General features: G+C 37.3%; 1 protein-coding gene across 1 annotated transcript in view; it reads right to left on the bottom strand.

The window, feature by feature from the left end:
* shams (glucoside xylosyltransferase 1 shams) overlaps positions 1-14138 on the bottom strand; it is an 82662-nt gene that overhangs the window by 59109 nt on the left and 9415 nt on the right. Inside the window, exon 2 of the mRNA XM_067153371.2 lies at positions 5213-5363. Within this exon, the coding sequence (XP_067009472.1) occupies positions 5213-5363 (151 nt within the window). The remainder of the gene's footprint in view (positions 1-5212; positions 5364-14138) is intronic.

The following is a 14138-nucleotide window of genomic DNA, read 5'->3' on the forward strand; positions in this document are numbered from 1 at the left end:
ATTCTTACTTCATTGCAGTATTTAGCATTAAAAGTAGGCGGTTGTTTATTCAGCCTTTATTTTTAACGAGTTAACAACTGCTATCAGGCACATTATTTATGCATTTATTACGAAAACTTGTTCATTTTCATTTCTATTTTTCTTTACAGAATAGCAGTCAATGGGTATCACCTTTGAATATCGACAAGAGAGCTTGTTAGAGGACATAGCGAGAAAACAATACCGAAGATGATCAATCGCATTCAATATAACCGCTGAGTGTATAAATATTGGTACCGAGCTCGATAGCTGCAGCCGCTTAAGAACGGCCAGTATCCAGTATTTGGGAGATAGTAGGTTCGAACCCCACTGTCGGCAGCCCTGAAAATGGTTTTCCGTGGTTTCCCATTTTCACACCAGGCAAATGCTGGGGCTGTACCTTAATTAAGACCACGGCCACTTCCTTCCCACTCCTAGCCCTTCCCTGTGCCATCGTCGCCATAAGACCTATCTGTGTCGGTGCGATGTAAAGGAACTAGCAAAAAAAAAAAAAAAAAAAAAAGATTGGTAACGGAAAAAATCATGCCGCTTAATCACTTGCAATAACGGATGCGTCAGTGCTGTAACTGAAGGATGATACACAGTTTAATATAAAAGATTTGATGGGACAGATAGAAACTATTGTTATAATAGGATTTTCATTATATGCCGTACTCGCTATATCGGACATCTACTGTATGTTGAAAATAAACCAATGGTGGTAGCAATATACAAGAAGGTGAACAGCAGCTAAGAAGAAAAGCGCATCCTCATTCATGCCCAGTAAACCGTGAAATCAATCAATCACTACTGCATGTTAGTCACTGTGATGGTGCTGAAGTTCTGCTGAAACTGAAACTGGTTCAGTTCATGCCCTGGCTTAAAGCATCTCTTACATAATACAGAGGTGGTTTTAAAAGGAAGTAAAACTTGGCAACCATCCTCTATATAACACTAATCAGGGAGAAAAAATGGAAGGGGCCCGACACTTTGAAAAAGGAAGGAACTGGCGAAAAAATGACAAGGGCCAAGAAGGGTGTGTGAAAATGAAAGACTCCCTAGGCCTCGATATCTAATACCATCAGCGTCGGAAAAAAAAAAAAAAAAAAAATGACCAAGGGAGATCGGACAGGATAGATGAAAGTGAGGAGCCTGGCACAAATAAGTGGAAGCAATGCCAGGACTCAGCTAAGGGCCCTGTGGTCACCAACCCATGTTCCCAAGTTTTTTTTTGCTAGGGGCTTTACATCGCACCGACACAGATAGGTCTTATGGCGACGATGGGATAGGAAAGGCTAGGAGTTGGAAGGAAGCGGCTGTGGCCTTAATTAAGGTACAGCCCCAGCATTTGCCTGGTGTGAAAATGGGAAACCACGGAAAACCATCTTCAGGGCTGCCGATAGTGGGATTCGAACCTACTATCTCCCGGATGCAAGCTCACAGCCGCGCACCTCTACACGCACGGCCAACTCGCCTGGTGTTCCCAAGTTAAGAGCCACGAGGCCCCTTTTAGTCACCTCTTAAAACAGGCAGCGGCTACTTTGGGTGTTATTCTACCACCCCATCCACAGGGAAATACATAATATAGAGTCCTGGAGGGTCTGAAGAATTATTTCTATCATCTATATCTCTGATCTTACAGCTGTTCATAACAAAATACTGTCTTCTCAATGCTATAATGTGAAACATTACTAATTCATTCATTGTGTAGGTCTATGCGTTCAACATCAAATAAAAGATTTCTTTTTTAATATTATTATTATTATTATTATTATTATTTGCTTTACGCCGCACTGACACAGACAGGTCTTATGGCGACGACTGTATAGGAGAGGGCTAGCAGTGGTAAGGAAGCGGTCATGGCCTTAATTAAGGTACAGACAGACCCAGCATTTGCCTGATGTGAAAATGAGAATGCACAGAAAACCATCTTCAGGGCTGTCGATAGTGGGGTTCGAACCCACTATTTCCTGAATGCAAGCTCACAGCTGTGCGACCCTAACCACACGCCACTTACTCAATAGAAAAACGTTCATGAACACTATCAACCATTTAAAAAAAATACTATATATATAAATTGAACATATAATGCAACATTGTGAAAAAGCCGCAATACTTTTCTTTTTTCTTGCTAGTTGCTTTACATCGCACCAACACAGATAGGTCTTATGGTGACTATGGGACAGTAAAGGGCTAGGAGTGGGAAGGAAGTGGCCGTGGCCTTAATTAAGGTACAGCCTGGTGTGAAAATGGGAAACCACGGAAAACCATCTTCAGGGCTGCCGACAGTGGGGTTCGAACCTACTATCTCCCGAATACTGGATACTGACCGCACTTAAGCGACTGCAGCTATCGAGCTCGGTAAAGCCGCAATACTAACGCCTACATATTACACATCAACAGTCTTACTAATAAACAGTGTATAACTTTTATACAAGGTTTATACACTGTTTATGTGCAATTTGTTACTAATAAACCATGTATAAGCCTCCTGTGTATACATCTGTTATAATTATTCATCAGTCTTACTAATAAACTTTTATACCAGGTTTATACACCGTTTATGTGCAATTTGTTTCTAATAAACCATGTATAAACCTCTTGTGTATACATCTGTTATAGTCATTCATCAGTCTTACTAATAAACTTTTATACCAGGTTTATACACAGTTTATGTCCAATTTGTTACTAATAAACCATGTACACACCTCCTGTGCATGCATCTGTTATAGTTATTCAATGAATTACTTATACAGACCAGGACCCTTGTATAAGCGTTGTATAGCAGCGAGTCACAAAAAAGAAATGAGTGATTTTATTTTAGTGGCATTTACTGTCTGCAGTAATATAATCGTGGTGAAATATCCGACTTATCCACTGAACACACATTGAAGGAATGGAAAATAACGTTGATGATCTCCACAATATTTTTAACATACAGTAGAAGACAGAACATTCTGAGGTTATGGAGGTTGGAAATGTTCATAAAATAAAACACTTTAAGAGGCGGAGTGACCCATTTCTCTTAAATGATGGAAGTTTTAAAATTAAATATCAATTTACGAAGGAGTACGCTCGAATTGTCATTAACAGCCAGAAATGACTTACCGGTAATGAAAGATCCTAGGGGTGGTTTTATATCTTGTGAACTTCAAGATGTCACAGCACTACAGAGATGAGTGCGGAAAGAGGTTAATAATTATCAGTGACAATTATTTCTATGGAACGTTTCTTCTTAATTTGAGGATCCAATGTGCATCCTTCTGCCTTTGTTCTTTGAACCAAAGAACCCCCACACACAAGCACGCACTCAAAAACTACATGGACTTCACAAACACAATCCACTGGTCCTCAAGAATTGTACATTTATCACTGATTTTTATTTGATCAATTTATACTACTGATAAAATGAACGCTGCACTGCATACGACTGTCTGGAGATTTAAATGCGCACTGTTTGGGAGATCCCTACTGGCAAATCAGCCAGCCAGCAGTGTGACGCGTAAAATGTAAACAAATGAGATGTTCTTCCTGTCATAAATTAAGAACTAATCGAGATTGAGGTTTGTTTTAACAATAACTTCCGCATCCAAAGACCATTTGCCTCACTTTGACCCCCCCCCCCCCCCCGTGTAAAGTTAATAGTAAAGACGTTGGCCAGCAACTGACTTTTTCGTGCTTGCACATAATTTCTGAACATGACTGTAAGGAAAGACACATACTGATTTTTTTTATCATTCAAATTTAAAATCAAACTTATCTATGTTGAGCCAAAATGTTCCTTTACCAGCAGTCAAAAAATTACAAACACAATGAAGATGAAATGGGAGTTCCATGCAATGAAATTTTTTATTTGACGTAACTTTCTTTAATATTTTCACACTCGATTACTTTTTAACATCTTTGTCAATGGAATTAGATGCGGCTTGAAATTCTGTACATAAGTGGATATTCACCTATTTCAACCGATAACATTCAGATTTATATACAGATAGGCCTAACGAGCAAAAGCGACCATCATGAACACGAAGAAACACGTCAGTGAACTGCAGGATGAGATTCCTACGGCTTCGAACGAGTGTATACGTGCAGTATAGTAATACAATGCGTATACCATGTTTATTAGTATGAAAAATATGCAACATGTATACAGGGTTTGTTCAATGTATAAATATACAAGTGTTAAACAACTGTATAAGGACTTTTTATTAGTAAGACTGCAAATGAAAAGTATTATTTATTTCATGAAATCCTTTATTTGAGTCAAATAGTTATTTATTCAAATAATACGATGCTTAGGTCATTGCAGTTACCTGCATTTGCCTGTAGATGGCTCTATGAAAGTTGTCTATGTTAGCCCTATAGATGGCTATCACCAAAATGCCAGAATGTTAGTTGTTGCTCCATGAAGGTCCTAATAAGTGAGAAACAGAAAGAAATCTATCTCAGGATAATCTATATTTCAAAAAGTCCTTTATTATGAAACTTACACTGAATTATTCAGTGTAGGTTTATTAAATTAAATGTGTATGCACTACCAAGCACAACTCTTCACTGCGGAAATGGTAAATGGACATTTTAATTAGTGTTGCCACAATGGTTTGATATATTTTTCACAACCTCAAGTAAACAACGTATTTAAAGGTATGATGCTACATGATAATATCATGAACCATATAAGGCAGTATGATAGTACAACTGTAGCTACATTCCAGGATTAGGTCCTTACTGTTTTAAGATTCAGGGTATGATTCATAAGTACATTTCAGATTTACTGCGGCTGATCTTTCTATGCCAGCTCTGTGAAAGTTGTCTATGTTAGTCCGATAGATGGCTCGTTAAGCCTGTACAGATGGCACAGCTTACGAGTCCTGTGCTCAACTACGTGAGCATAAAGCGGTAGCAATCAAAGACATTGATATAAGATAGATTCAAGTCTTGCAAAATTCTATAAACTGTCAAGGTTCAAAAATTCCATATGTATAGTCACAACGAAAGTGTAATGGACGTAATGGTCTTCCTGAGTTCAGTGTATTTTCTGTTACTTTTCTCATGCCTCCTTTCTCCTCATTTTTATTTTTAGTCTTCGTTCACAGCTGTTGTGATAGACCACTACTTTATAATATAATTCTGTTCCATGAAAGTGAAAAGTTCCAATTAGTCAAATTATCAACACAGCAACTGTAGCAATTACCTTTTCTTTGAAACTAGCGATCAACAAATCATCTGCAAAGACTACAACCAAGAGGGGTGATTTGGTGAACACTATAGCAGACTTTATCATGACTAGAGTTTCAGCAAGTCTGTCTCCACAGGCAACAACAGCCAGTACAATCTGCTGTAATCTGAAATCAAACATGAACCAAATGTCATAATAAGACCTATAGTCTCAGTGTTCAATATCACAAACTTAAAACTACGTAACAAATTCTGCAAAGATATGTCAAGCTTACATTGTGTTTTTAGCAGGGGCATAAAATATGACAAAATCCTGACAATGTCAATGACTTTCAAATACATCAAACATATCTTGTCTAGGGTTTTTAATCAATAAATCTCTACAAACCTACTCAGCAGTAGTAGCAGCAAAGCAATTCAACTTGTATCTACATCCTAAATTTAGTAATGGAGCAAACCAAATTGTATCTATATACCAAATTCTGCATCATCAAATTTTTTTGCTAGTTGCTTTACGTCGCTCCGACACAGATAGGTCTTATGGCGACGATGGGACAGGAGAGGGCTAGGAGTGGGAAGGAAGCGGCCGTGGCCTTAATTAAGGTACAGCCCCAGCAATTGCCTGGTGTGAAAATGGGAAACCACGGAAAACCATTTTCAGGGCTGCCGACAGTGGGGTTCGAACCTACTATCTCCCGAATACTGGACACTGGCTGCACTTAAGCGACTGCAGCTATCGAGCTCAGTGCATCATCAAAATATTCATGTATAACTTACATAAATTACTGTAGTACCTTCAAGAAATCACAGATGAACCATGAGTAATGATCCGTTGCCTTATATAAAGCTTAACACGCGAGTGGTCGCTAGGCAAAATGTAACGTGAGTGGTCGCGCATGAGACTTACTCTCACATTAAAATAAATATGACTTAATTCACAGTTTTGTGGGGCGTAAGACTGAAATTTACAACTGAAATGAAACGCAAGTTCTACCTTATATATTTTAGATAAACATGAAATGATTAGCTGTGTGTGTGAGAGGGAGAGATGGCGTACAGCTTTTAGAGCCGGGAGTGTTCGAGGACAAGTTTGAAACGCCAGATACAGGTCTTTTGATTTGAATCCCGTAGGCGACCTGCGCGTCAAGATGAGGATGAAATGATGATGAAGACGACACATACACTCGGCCTCCGTGTCAGGGAAATTAACCAATTAAGGTTAAAATTCCTGACAGCGCCGGGAATCGAATCCAGTAATAATAATAATAACTTAAATGTTTCCACCTTTTCAATACAATATATTCACAAATTTACAAAATTATACGGTACTAGTTTCGACCCATCTAGGGGTCATCATCAGCCGTATTGGAGCAAAGATCATTTGTGGCGAAATCCTAAGACAATATTATTTTAAAGAATAACAAGTGAAATGAGATGTTATGGTAATAGTTAATAATACAAGGAATATACATAATAAGAGGTTTTTAACAAAGAATAAAGTATAAATGGGGTGTTGTAAAAATTATAATCATGGAAATCAGTAAGTTCTTGTATTGAAATGAAATATGGCTTAGGAAGAGGGCTTAAGGTGGGGCTGAAGGGTGCGGGAGAAAGTGTAATTGTCTTGGAAAAGTACCTTTGATTAAATTTAGGATTGAGTTTAGGTTGGCTGCATTATTGTTTCTGAGGAAAGTGATAAATAGATCGAATCCAGGATTTCTGTGACCAAAGGCCAGCACGCTAACCATTTAGCCATGGAGCCGGACATGATTAACTGTTTCTTAAAGACACAAATTACTACTTAATATAACATACTGAATGTACATAAAAATAACTTCCGTCCTGAAGTAGTAAAAATTAAAATCTCACACATGCATTAAATCTAGTAATATTTACGTACAAAGCAAGGTTTCTGAATATAATAACATTTTCAGAAACAAGAAGTGCTCATAATAGAAATACTAACGCGTAAAACAGGAGTAAGTTTCCCGCTCCACTTCAAAATAACACCAACGTCATTAGTTGCGTGATGAGAGAATCTCTCACGCAGCGCGCGCGGACACATAGGAACCTTTGTTCTGACTAGGGGAGGGGGTGCTTACCCTTAAAATGTGAATCGCTCTACTCACGAAAGTTATAAACTCAGCTAGATGAGGGAACAGTCACCTCCCTTTCATCACTGTGAAGTAATATCACAATAAAAAATAATATGAGAGAAAATCTCATATAGCGACAACTTGCGGGTTAAACAGGCTTTTTTTAAAAAAACATACCGAATATTCACAACCATTTACGCAAGAAGAGGTTAGTTCAGCACTTAAAAGCATAAAAGCTGGGAAAGCCTGCGGGTTTGATGGTACACAAGAACCTCGTTTATCCGGCCCTCATTAATCCAGATCTCCGGTTTATCTGGATCGAAAATAACAAAAGATTATTTTTACTTGTACAGTATTTCTTTTCCTGCGTTGACTCCTCTTGAATGTCTTTTCTGCCAAGGACAGTTAAGTAGGTAATTTGGCCAAGGTCTATGAAAGGTACCGCCCCGGCGTTCGCTTGGAATTGAGAATGGGGAACCATGGAAAAACATTCTCATTACGGCTAGGGTGGGACTCGAACCCATGCTCTTCTGAATGCAACGCACTATTAATTCACTGATGGTGAACTCAAAAATGAAACTGGCGCTCCATCAGAAGAAACAACGACTGATGGAGAGGCAACAATGTAGCTGGACAAACTGATGGCCTATTTAGAATCCTTGACTGAATCCACACCGGCAAAGCTGTTGTTAGTAAAACGTCTTCGTGATCGTGCTGCGTGCAAAGGCTATACAAATGTAAAACAGAAAAGAAACTCACACATTATTTTAGTGCATAAAACAGAGTCGTAAATGTATGAAGTGTTCTTATATTATTCGTACAACTGAAAAAAGGTATTACTGCACAACTTATGTTAATAGATGATATAACATGTACTGTATTTTTTTTAAAGTTTTTTTTTCAGATTATCTGGATTTTTGATAATCCGGACCAGTTTTGGTCCCACTTAATCCGGATAAACGAGATTCTTGTGTATACATAATGAACTCCTACTGAATACTGGTTCATATGCCAAACTATGGTTAGCAATATTCTTTAATGATATTCTGAAGACTGATTGCATTCCTAACGAGCTAAAGGAAACAAAAATAATAGCAATTCCTAAGCCAGGAAAGGAAACAAATAAGGCAGAAGACTATCGCCCTATAGCTCTCCTCAGTGCTTGCTATAAAATACTGGAAAGAATAATTCTAAATTGAATCAACAGCAAAATTATGGATCATATCCCACATGAACAAGCTGGTTTCTGAACAGGGAGGAGCTGTACAGATCAAGTCCTTTGTTTTACAACTTACATCGAGGCAGGCTTTCGAGATGGTATGAAGACGTCTGTAGTATATATTGATTTGACAGCAGCCTATGACCCTATGACACAGCATGGAGAGAAGGCCTCCTTTTAAAATTCTTAAGAGTGATCCTCTGCAGAACTCTAGCCCAATTAATAAATAACATGCTATGTGATAGATATTTCCAAGTTATCCTGGGCAAGGAAATCAGCAAGCAAAGAACTTCGAAAAATGGTCTTCCAGAGGGCTCTGTACTTGCACCAATTATTTTCAGTCTATAAACTGCAGACAACCCTCATACCGTAAGCAGGAAATTTGCTTATGCAGATGATCTAGCCAGTGGCATCAGAAGAAAATGCGTAGAGGAAACTAAAAGGATATTGACAAACAATCTTTCAGTCCTATGGCAGTATTACCACAAGTGGTGACTCCACCAAGCCCAAGTAAAACAGAATCTTAATGTTTTCATCTTCATAACAAACAGGCAAACCGACAACTGAAAATCGATTTTAATGAAAATCTAGTCTATATATATAAAATAAGAGTTGTGTCTGTACATTGCTCAGAATTTGAAAAGAATGGCATTTCTGTATCGGTCATGTACACAGTAACAAGGAAATGCACTTTTTACTTTTCCGTAATTTCTGTCTGTCTGTATGTATGTACACGCATCACAAGAAAACGGCTGAAGGGAATTTAATATAAATCGGTATGTAAAGTCCAGGGATGAACCACTAAAATCTCGGCTATAAATTATTTTGTTCACGCTGAGTGAAATGCCAGTTTAGGGGAAGGCCTGAAATTTAATTCTGAAATATTTATGTTATTTGTGGCCCTATCGATTAGTATTAGATAACAAAAGTTATATAAAATTAAATTTCTAATCATTTATGTCTTTTACATATTTTTTTGTTGTTGCCATTTTGCTTAACGTCGCACCGACACAGATATGTCTTATGGCGATGATGGGATAAGAAAGGTCTAGGAAGTGGAATGAAGCGGCTGTGGCCTTAATTAATGTACAGCCCCGGCATTTGTCTGGTGTGAAAATGGGAAACCATGGAAAGCCATCTTCAGGGCTGCCGACAGTGGGGCTCAAACCCACTATCTCCCGATTACTGGATACTAGCCGCATTTAAGCGACTGCAGCTATCGAGCTCGGTTTTTACATTTTTACCGTACCAGCTATGATAACAGAGATATTCGTGAATTTGTATTTTTGTTGTTAAGTCCATATAAACGCCGAGCCACGAGAAAATGGGTGAACAGAATTTAATGAAAATTGCTTTACAGAGTCGGGGAATAAGAAACTACAGTACAGTCTAAGCTATAAACAATTTTACTCAACCTGGATGAAACTGTAGTTTAGGGGAAGGCATCAAATGTTTAATTTTTAAGTACCTATGTTATTGGTCCTATCGAAAAGTACTACATAACAAAAGTTAGAGAGAATACAATTTCTAATAATTTTGTTTTATTCTGTTTTACCGTACCGACTATGATAAGAGTGGTATTTCATTGTCAGAAGAAAACTAAATGTGAAGGCCTACAATATCGAAAGCTCTTAAAATTGATCAACAATAACATTATATTGACCATTGTTTGTTGTGATGTTCTTTGTCTCTTATGTTGCCACTGAATTTCGATAGATGGGATTACTGCTGCGTACCGAGTATAACAGCCTGACTGAATATTGGCAGGAAATAGCTGGGGAGTTAGAAAACTTTCTTCTTTAGCATGCCATTTCGCTGGTTCATACATTTCCTGATACTGCTGGTATGTAACAGAATGGTTCATCATAGTATTTCAGCTATTCGATCCCTACTCTGACGCGCTGTTTTGAATGAGCAGTATGCACATTTAAGACAAAGTAGTAGTAGTAGTATGACCTGGTCTAGATTACAATTTAGGCCTATTCCAAATTATAGCACCAAGTTGTTTGTCCAACCCTTGTCCGGTTTCCCTACAGGGTCGGGTATGAGGTGAGATGAAGCTGTCGTGGCAGGTTTTTATGATCGGATGCCCTTCCTGACGTCAACCTCATCAGAGGAGTTAACGAGATGAAATGAATGACGTGATATATGATAGTAGGGAGAGGGTGAAACCTGGTGCCGGCACATAGCCTACTCCTATCAAATTGCACCAAGGGCTCTGCTCAAGGCTTAACATCTCCATCCGATGGACGAATCACCATCAACAGTGTCATATGCCCTCACTCCATATAAGCACTGCGGAGAGGTTTGGAATTTAATCCAGGCTTTTGGCACGCAATCTAGTCATTAGAAATTGTATACCACCACCTCCCCTACCCTGCTGGCCAACATTCTGATGGAGAAATTCAAACCTGAAAAGAGCTGTTTCTTAAGAAAAGCTTCTTCCTCTTCACTTTTATTAAATTCTACATTCATTTTATTCCAAATTAGCAGTGAAGAGGGGATTTCTTCTCTGGCTTGGAGGAAGAATTTGACAAACAAGAGTTTTGTCTGTACACTGCTCAGAATGTAAAAAGGATGGTATTTCTGTATCAGTTGTGTCCACAGTAACAAGGAAATGCACTTTTAAATTTTCTGTAATTTCTGTCTGTCTGTATGTACACGCATCATGAGAAAACGGCTGAAGAGAATTTAATGAAAATCGGTATGCAAAGTCGGGGAACAGATCGCTATAATCTAGACCATAAATAATTTTATTTACACTGAGTGAAATGGTAGTGTAGGGGAAGGCCTGAAATTTAATTCTAATATTTATGTTATTAGGAGTTGTATCTTAATGAAAATTGGTATGCAAAGCCGGGGTAATAAGTCGATATAGTCTAGGCCATAAATATATGTATTCACGCTGAGAAAAATAGTAGTTCAGGGGAAGACCTAAAATTTAATTCTCAAATATTTATGTTAATACTTGTCCTATCGTAATGAAAATCGGTATGCAAAGTCAGGGAGTAAGTCGCTATAATCTAGGTCATAAATAGTTTTATTCACGCTGAGTGAAATGGTAGTTTAGGGGAAGGCCTAAAATTTAATTCCCAAATATTTATGTTATTAGTGGCAATATCGATAAATTCTACATAACTGAAGTTTTATAGTATTAAATTTACGATCATTTATGTCTTATACACTGCTACCGTATCGGCTATGATCACAGAGATATTAATGAATTTTAATTTTTATAACTAAGTCCATATCAGCGCCGAGTCACGAGAAAATAGGTAAACAGAATTTAATGAAAATCGGTATGTGAAGTCTGAGAATAAGGAACTACAGTCTACACTATAAATAATTTTAAAAGATGCCCTAATATCACAGAGTCGAAAGAAAACTAAATGTTACCGCCTACAATATAGAAAGCTCATAAAGTTGATCAAAAATAACATTACATTGACCATTGTTTGTTCCGATGTGTTTTGTGTCTTCTGTTGCCACTCATCTCTGATAGATAGGATCACTGCTGCGTACCAAGTGTTGTTTTAAAATTTGCTTTACGTCGCACCGACACAGATAGGTCTTATGGAGACGATGGGATAGGAAAGGGTTAGGAGTGTGAAGGAAACGGCTTTGGCCTTAATTAAGGTACAACCCCAGCATTTGCCTGGTGTGAAAATGGGAAACCACGGAATACCATCTTCAAGGCTGCCGACAGTGGGGTTCGAATCCACTATCTCCCCGATGCAAGCTCATGGCTGCGCGCCCGTAACCACACGGCCAACTCGCCCGGTCGTACCGAGTGTAACAGCCTGCCTGAATATTGGCGGGAAGTAGCTGGGGAGTTACATAACTTTCTTCGGTAGCATGCCATTCCTCTGGCTCATAAATTTTCTAATACTACTGGTACATAACTCACTGATTCATCATAGCATTCGAGCTATTCAATCCCTACTCTGAGGCACTGATTGGAATAAGCAGTGTGCATATTTAACGGAATAATGGCAGAGGAGTGTTCACAGCAGTCTGCAGCCTGGTCATTCCAGCTCTGGAACTTTGGACTGTTAGATCGGCATCGTAGTACTGTTTATTACATGTAACTAATCTCATGTTTAGACCCGTATTGAAATTTGCTATAATATGCTTACAATTTTTTATTTTATATTTTTTATTCCACCTTTTCAATACAATTAAATTTATATTTTTAGAAATTCATATTACTACAACTCTATTTTATAGGGACATGTTTCGCTTGGTTTCAAGCATCATCAGCCTTTGTAATCATCTCAAGGTTTAGACCTGTCATTGTTAATTTGCTTTGACAAATTTGTGCTTAATTATAATTCTAAAATTAAGTAGTAAAATACATAAATATAGGAATTTGTGAACACATTGACAGTTTAGCAATATTAAAGACAATACTAAAATTGAAATATTTGTTAATTCTAAAGACATTGACGTCCAAAACACAGTAATATCTTCATAATAATGAAAAATTTGGCTTTTTTAAAGTTCAGTTTATTAAAAACAATTGTTAATTGACTACTTTTGTTAAAATCTGAGTCGTAATTTTTGTTAAAACTTATTGGTGTCAGAAGATTAAAATCTTGGATACGTTGGAATTCTGCTTCAGATATTAATTTTGAGGCATGAACGGTAATATGCTAAATTAGGTAGTTTCGAACTAATCTTGTTTTGACGATCAGATTTTTCGTTGGCAGTAGTTCGTTAATATGAAGGCTTAGTCAAAAGGGACGTCAATCCAAAAATCTTGAGGTGTTGATGTGATTTCTTATTTCACAATATTCGAATGATGATGTGTCCCTTTGACTGCTACTATAAAACCTCGTAGTATTTGTTACATTACGGTGACTGTTATCTTTCGTCGAGTAGAAACACCAATAAGTTTTAACAAAAATTACAACTCAAATTTTAACACAAGTAGTCAATTAACAATTGTTTTTAATAAACTGAACTTAAACAAATTTTACCCAAATTTTCATCATTATGAAGATATTACTGTGTTTTGGACGTCAATGTCTTTAGAATTAACAAATATTCCAATTTTAGTATTGCTTTTAATATTGTTAAACTGTCAATGTGTTCACAAATTCCTATGTTTATGTATTTTACTACTTAATTTTAGAATTATAATTAAGCACAAATTTGTCAAAACAAATTAACAATGAGATGATTACAAAGGCTGAGGATGCTTGAAACAAAGCGAAACATATCCCTATAAAATAGAGTTGTAGCAATATGAATTTCTAAAAACATAAAATTAATTGTACTGAGAAGGTGGAATAAAAAATAAAAAATTGTAAGCATATTATCGTAGTACTGTTCGTTAGAAGTGAGAAAATGTGCAGTTTTTCAATTAATCGAGTATTTTATATAACGCTGCTTTTAATCGCTACATTCCTACTGACGTTTATGTAATTACCTATGTTGACTTCACTTGGGAAAACCACAGTCAGTCTTTCTGAGAATCCCATAGCAAAAAATGGGTACATCAGCTAGTTAAATATAATCCTACTCCAAAGTATTTGGGTGTCACACTTGACAATCCCTAACTTATCGACAAAACCTGAATTATACAACAGCCAAAGTTCGTTCCAGGAATAACATCCTTCAAAAGC

This window comes from Anabrus simplex, chromosome 1 (genome assembly GCF_040414725.1).
Source record: "Anabrus simplex isolate iqAnaSimp1 chromosome 1, ASM4041472v1, whole genome shotgun sequence".
In the NCBI taxonomy this organism is placed as follows: domain Eukaryota; kingdom Metazoa; phylum Arthropoda; class Insecta; order Orthoptera; family Tettigoniidae; genus Anabrus; species Anabrus simplex.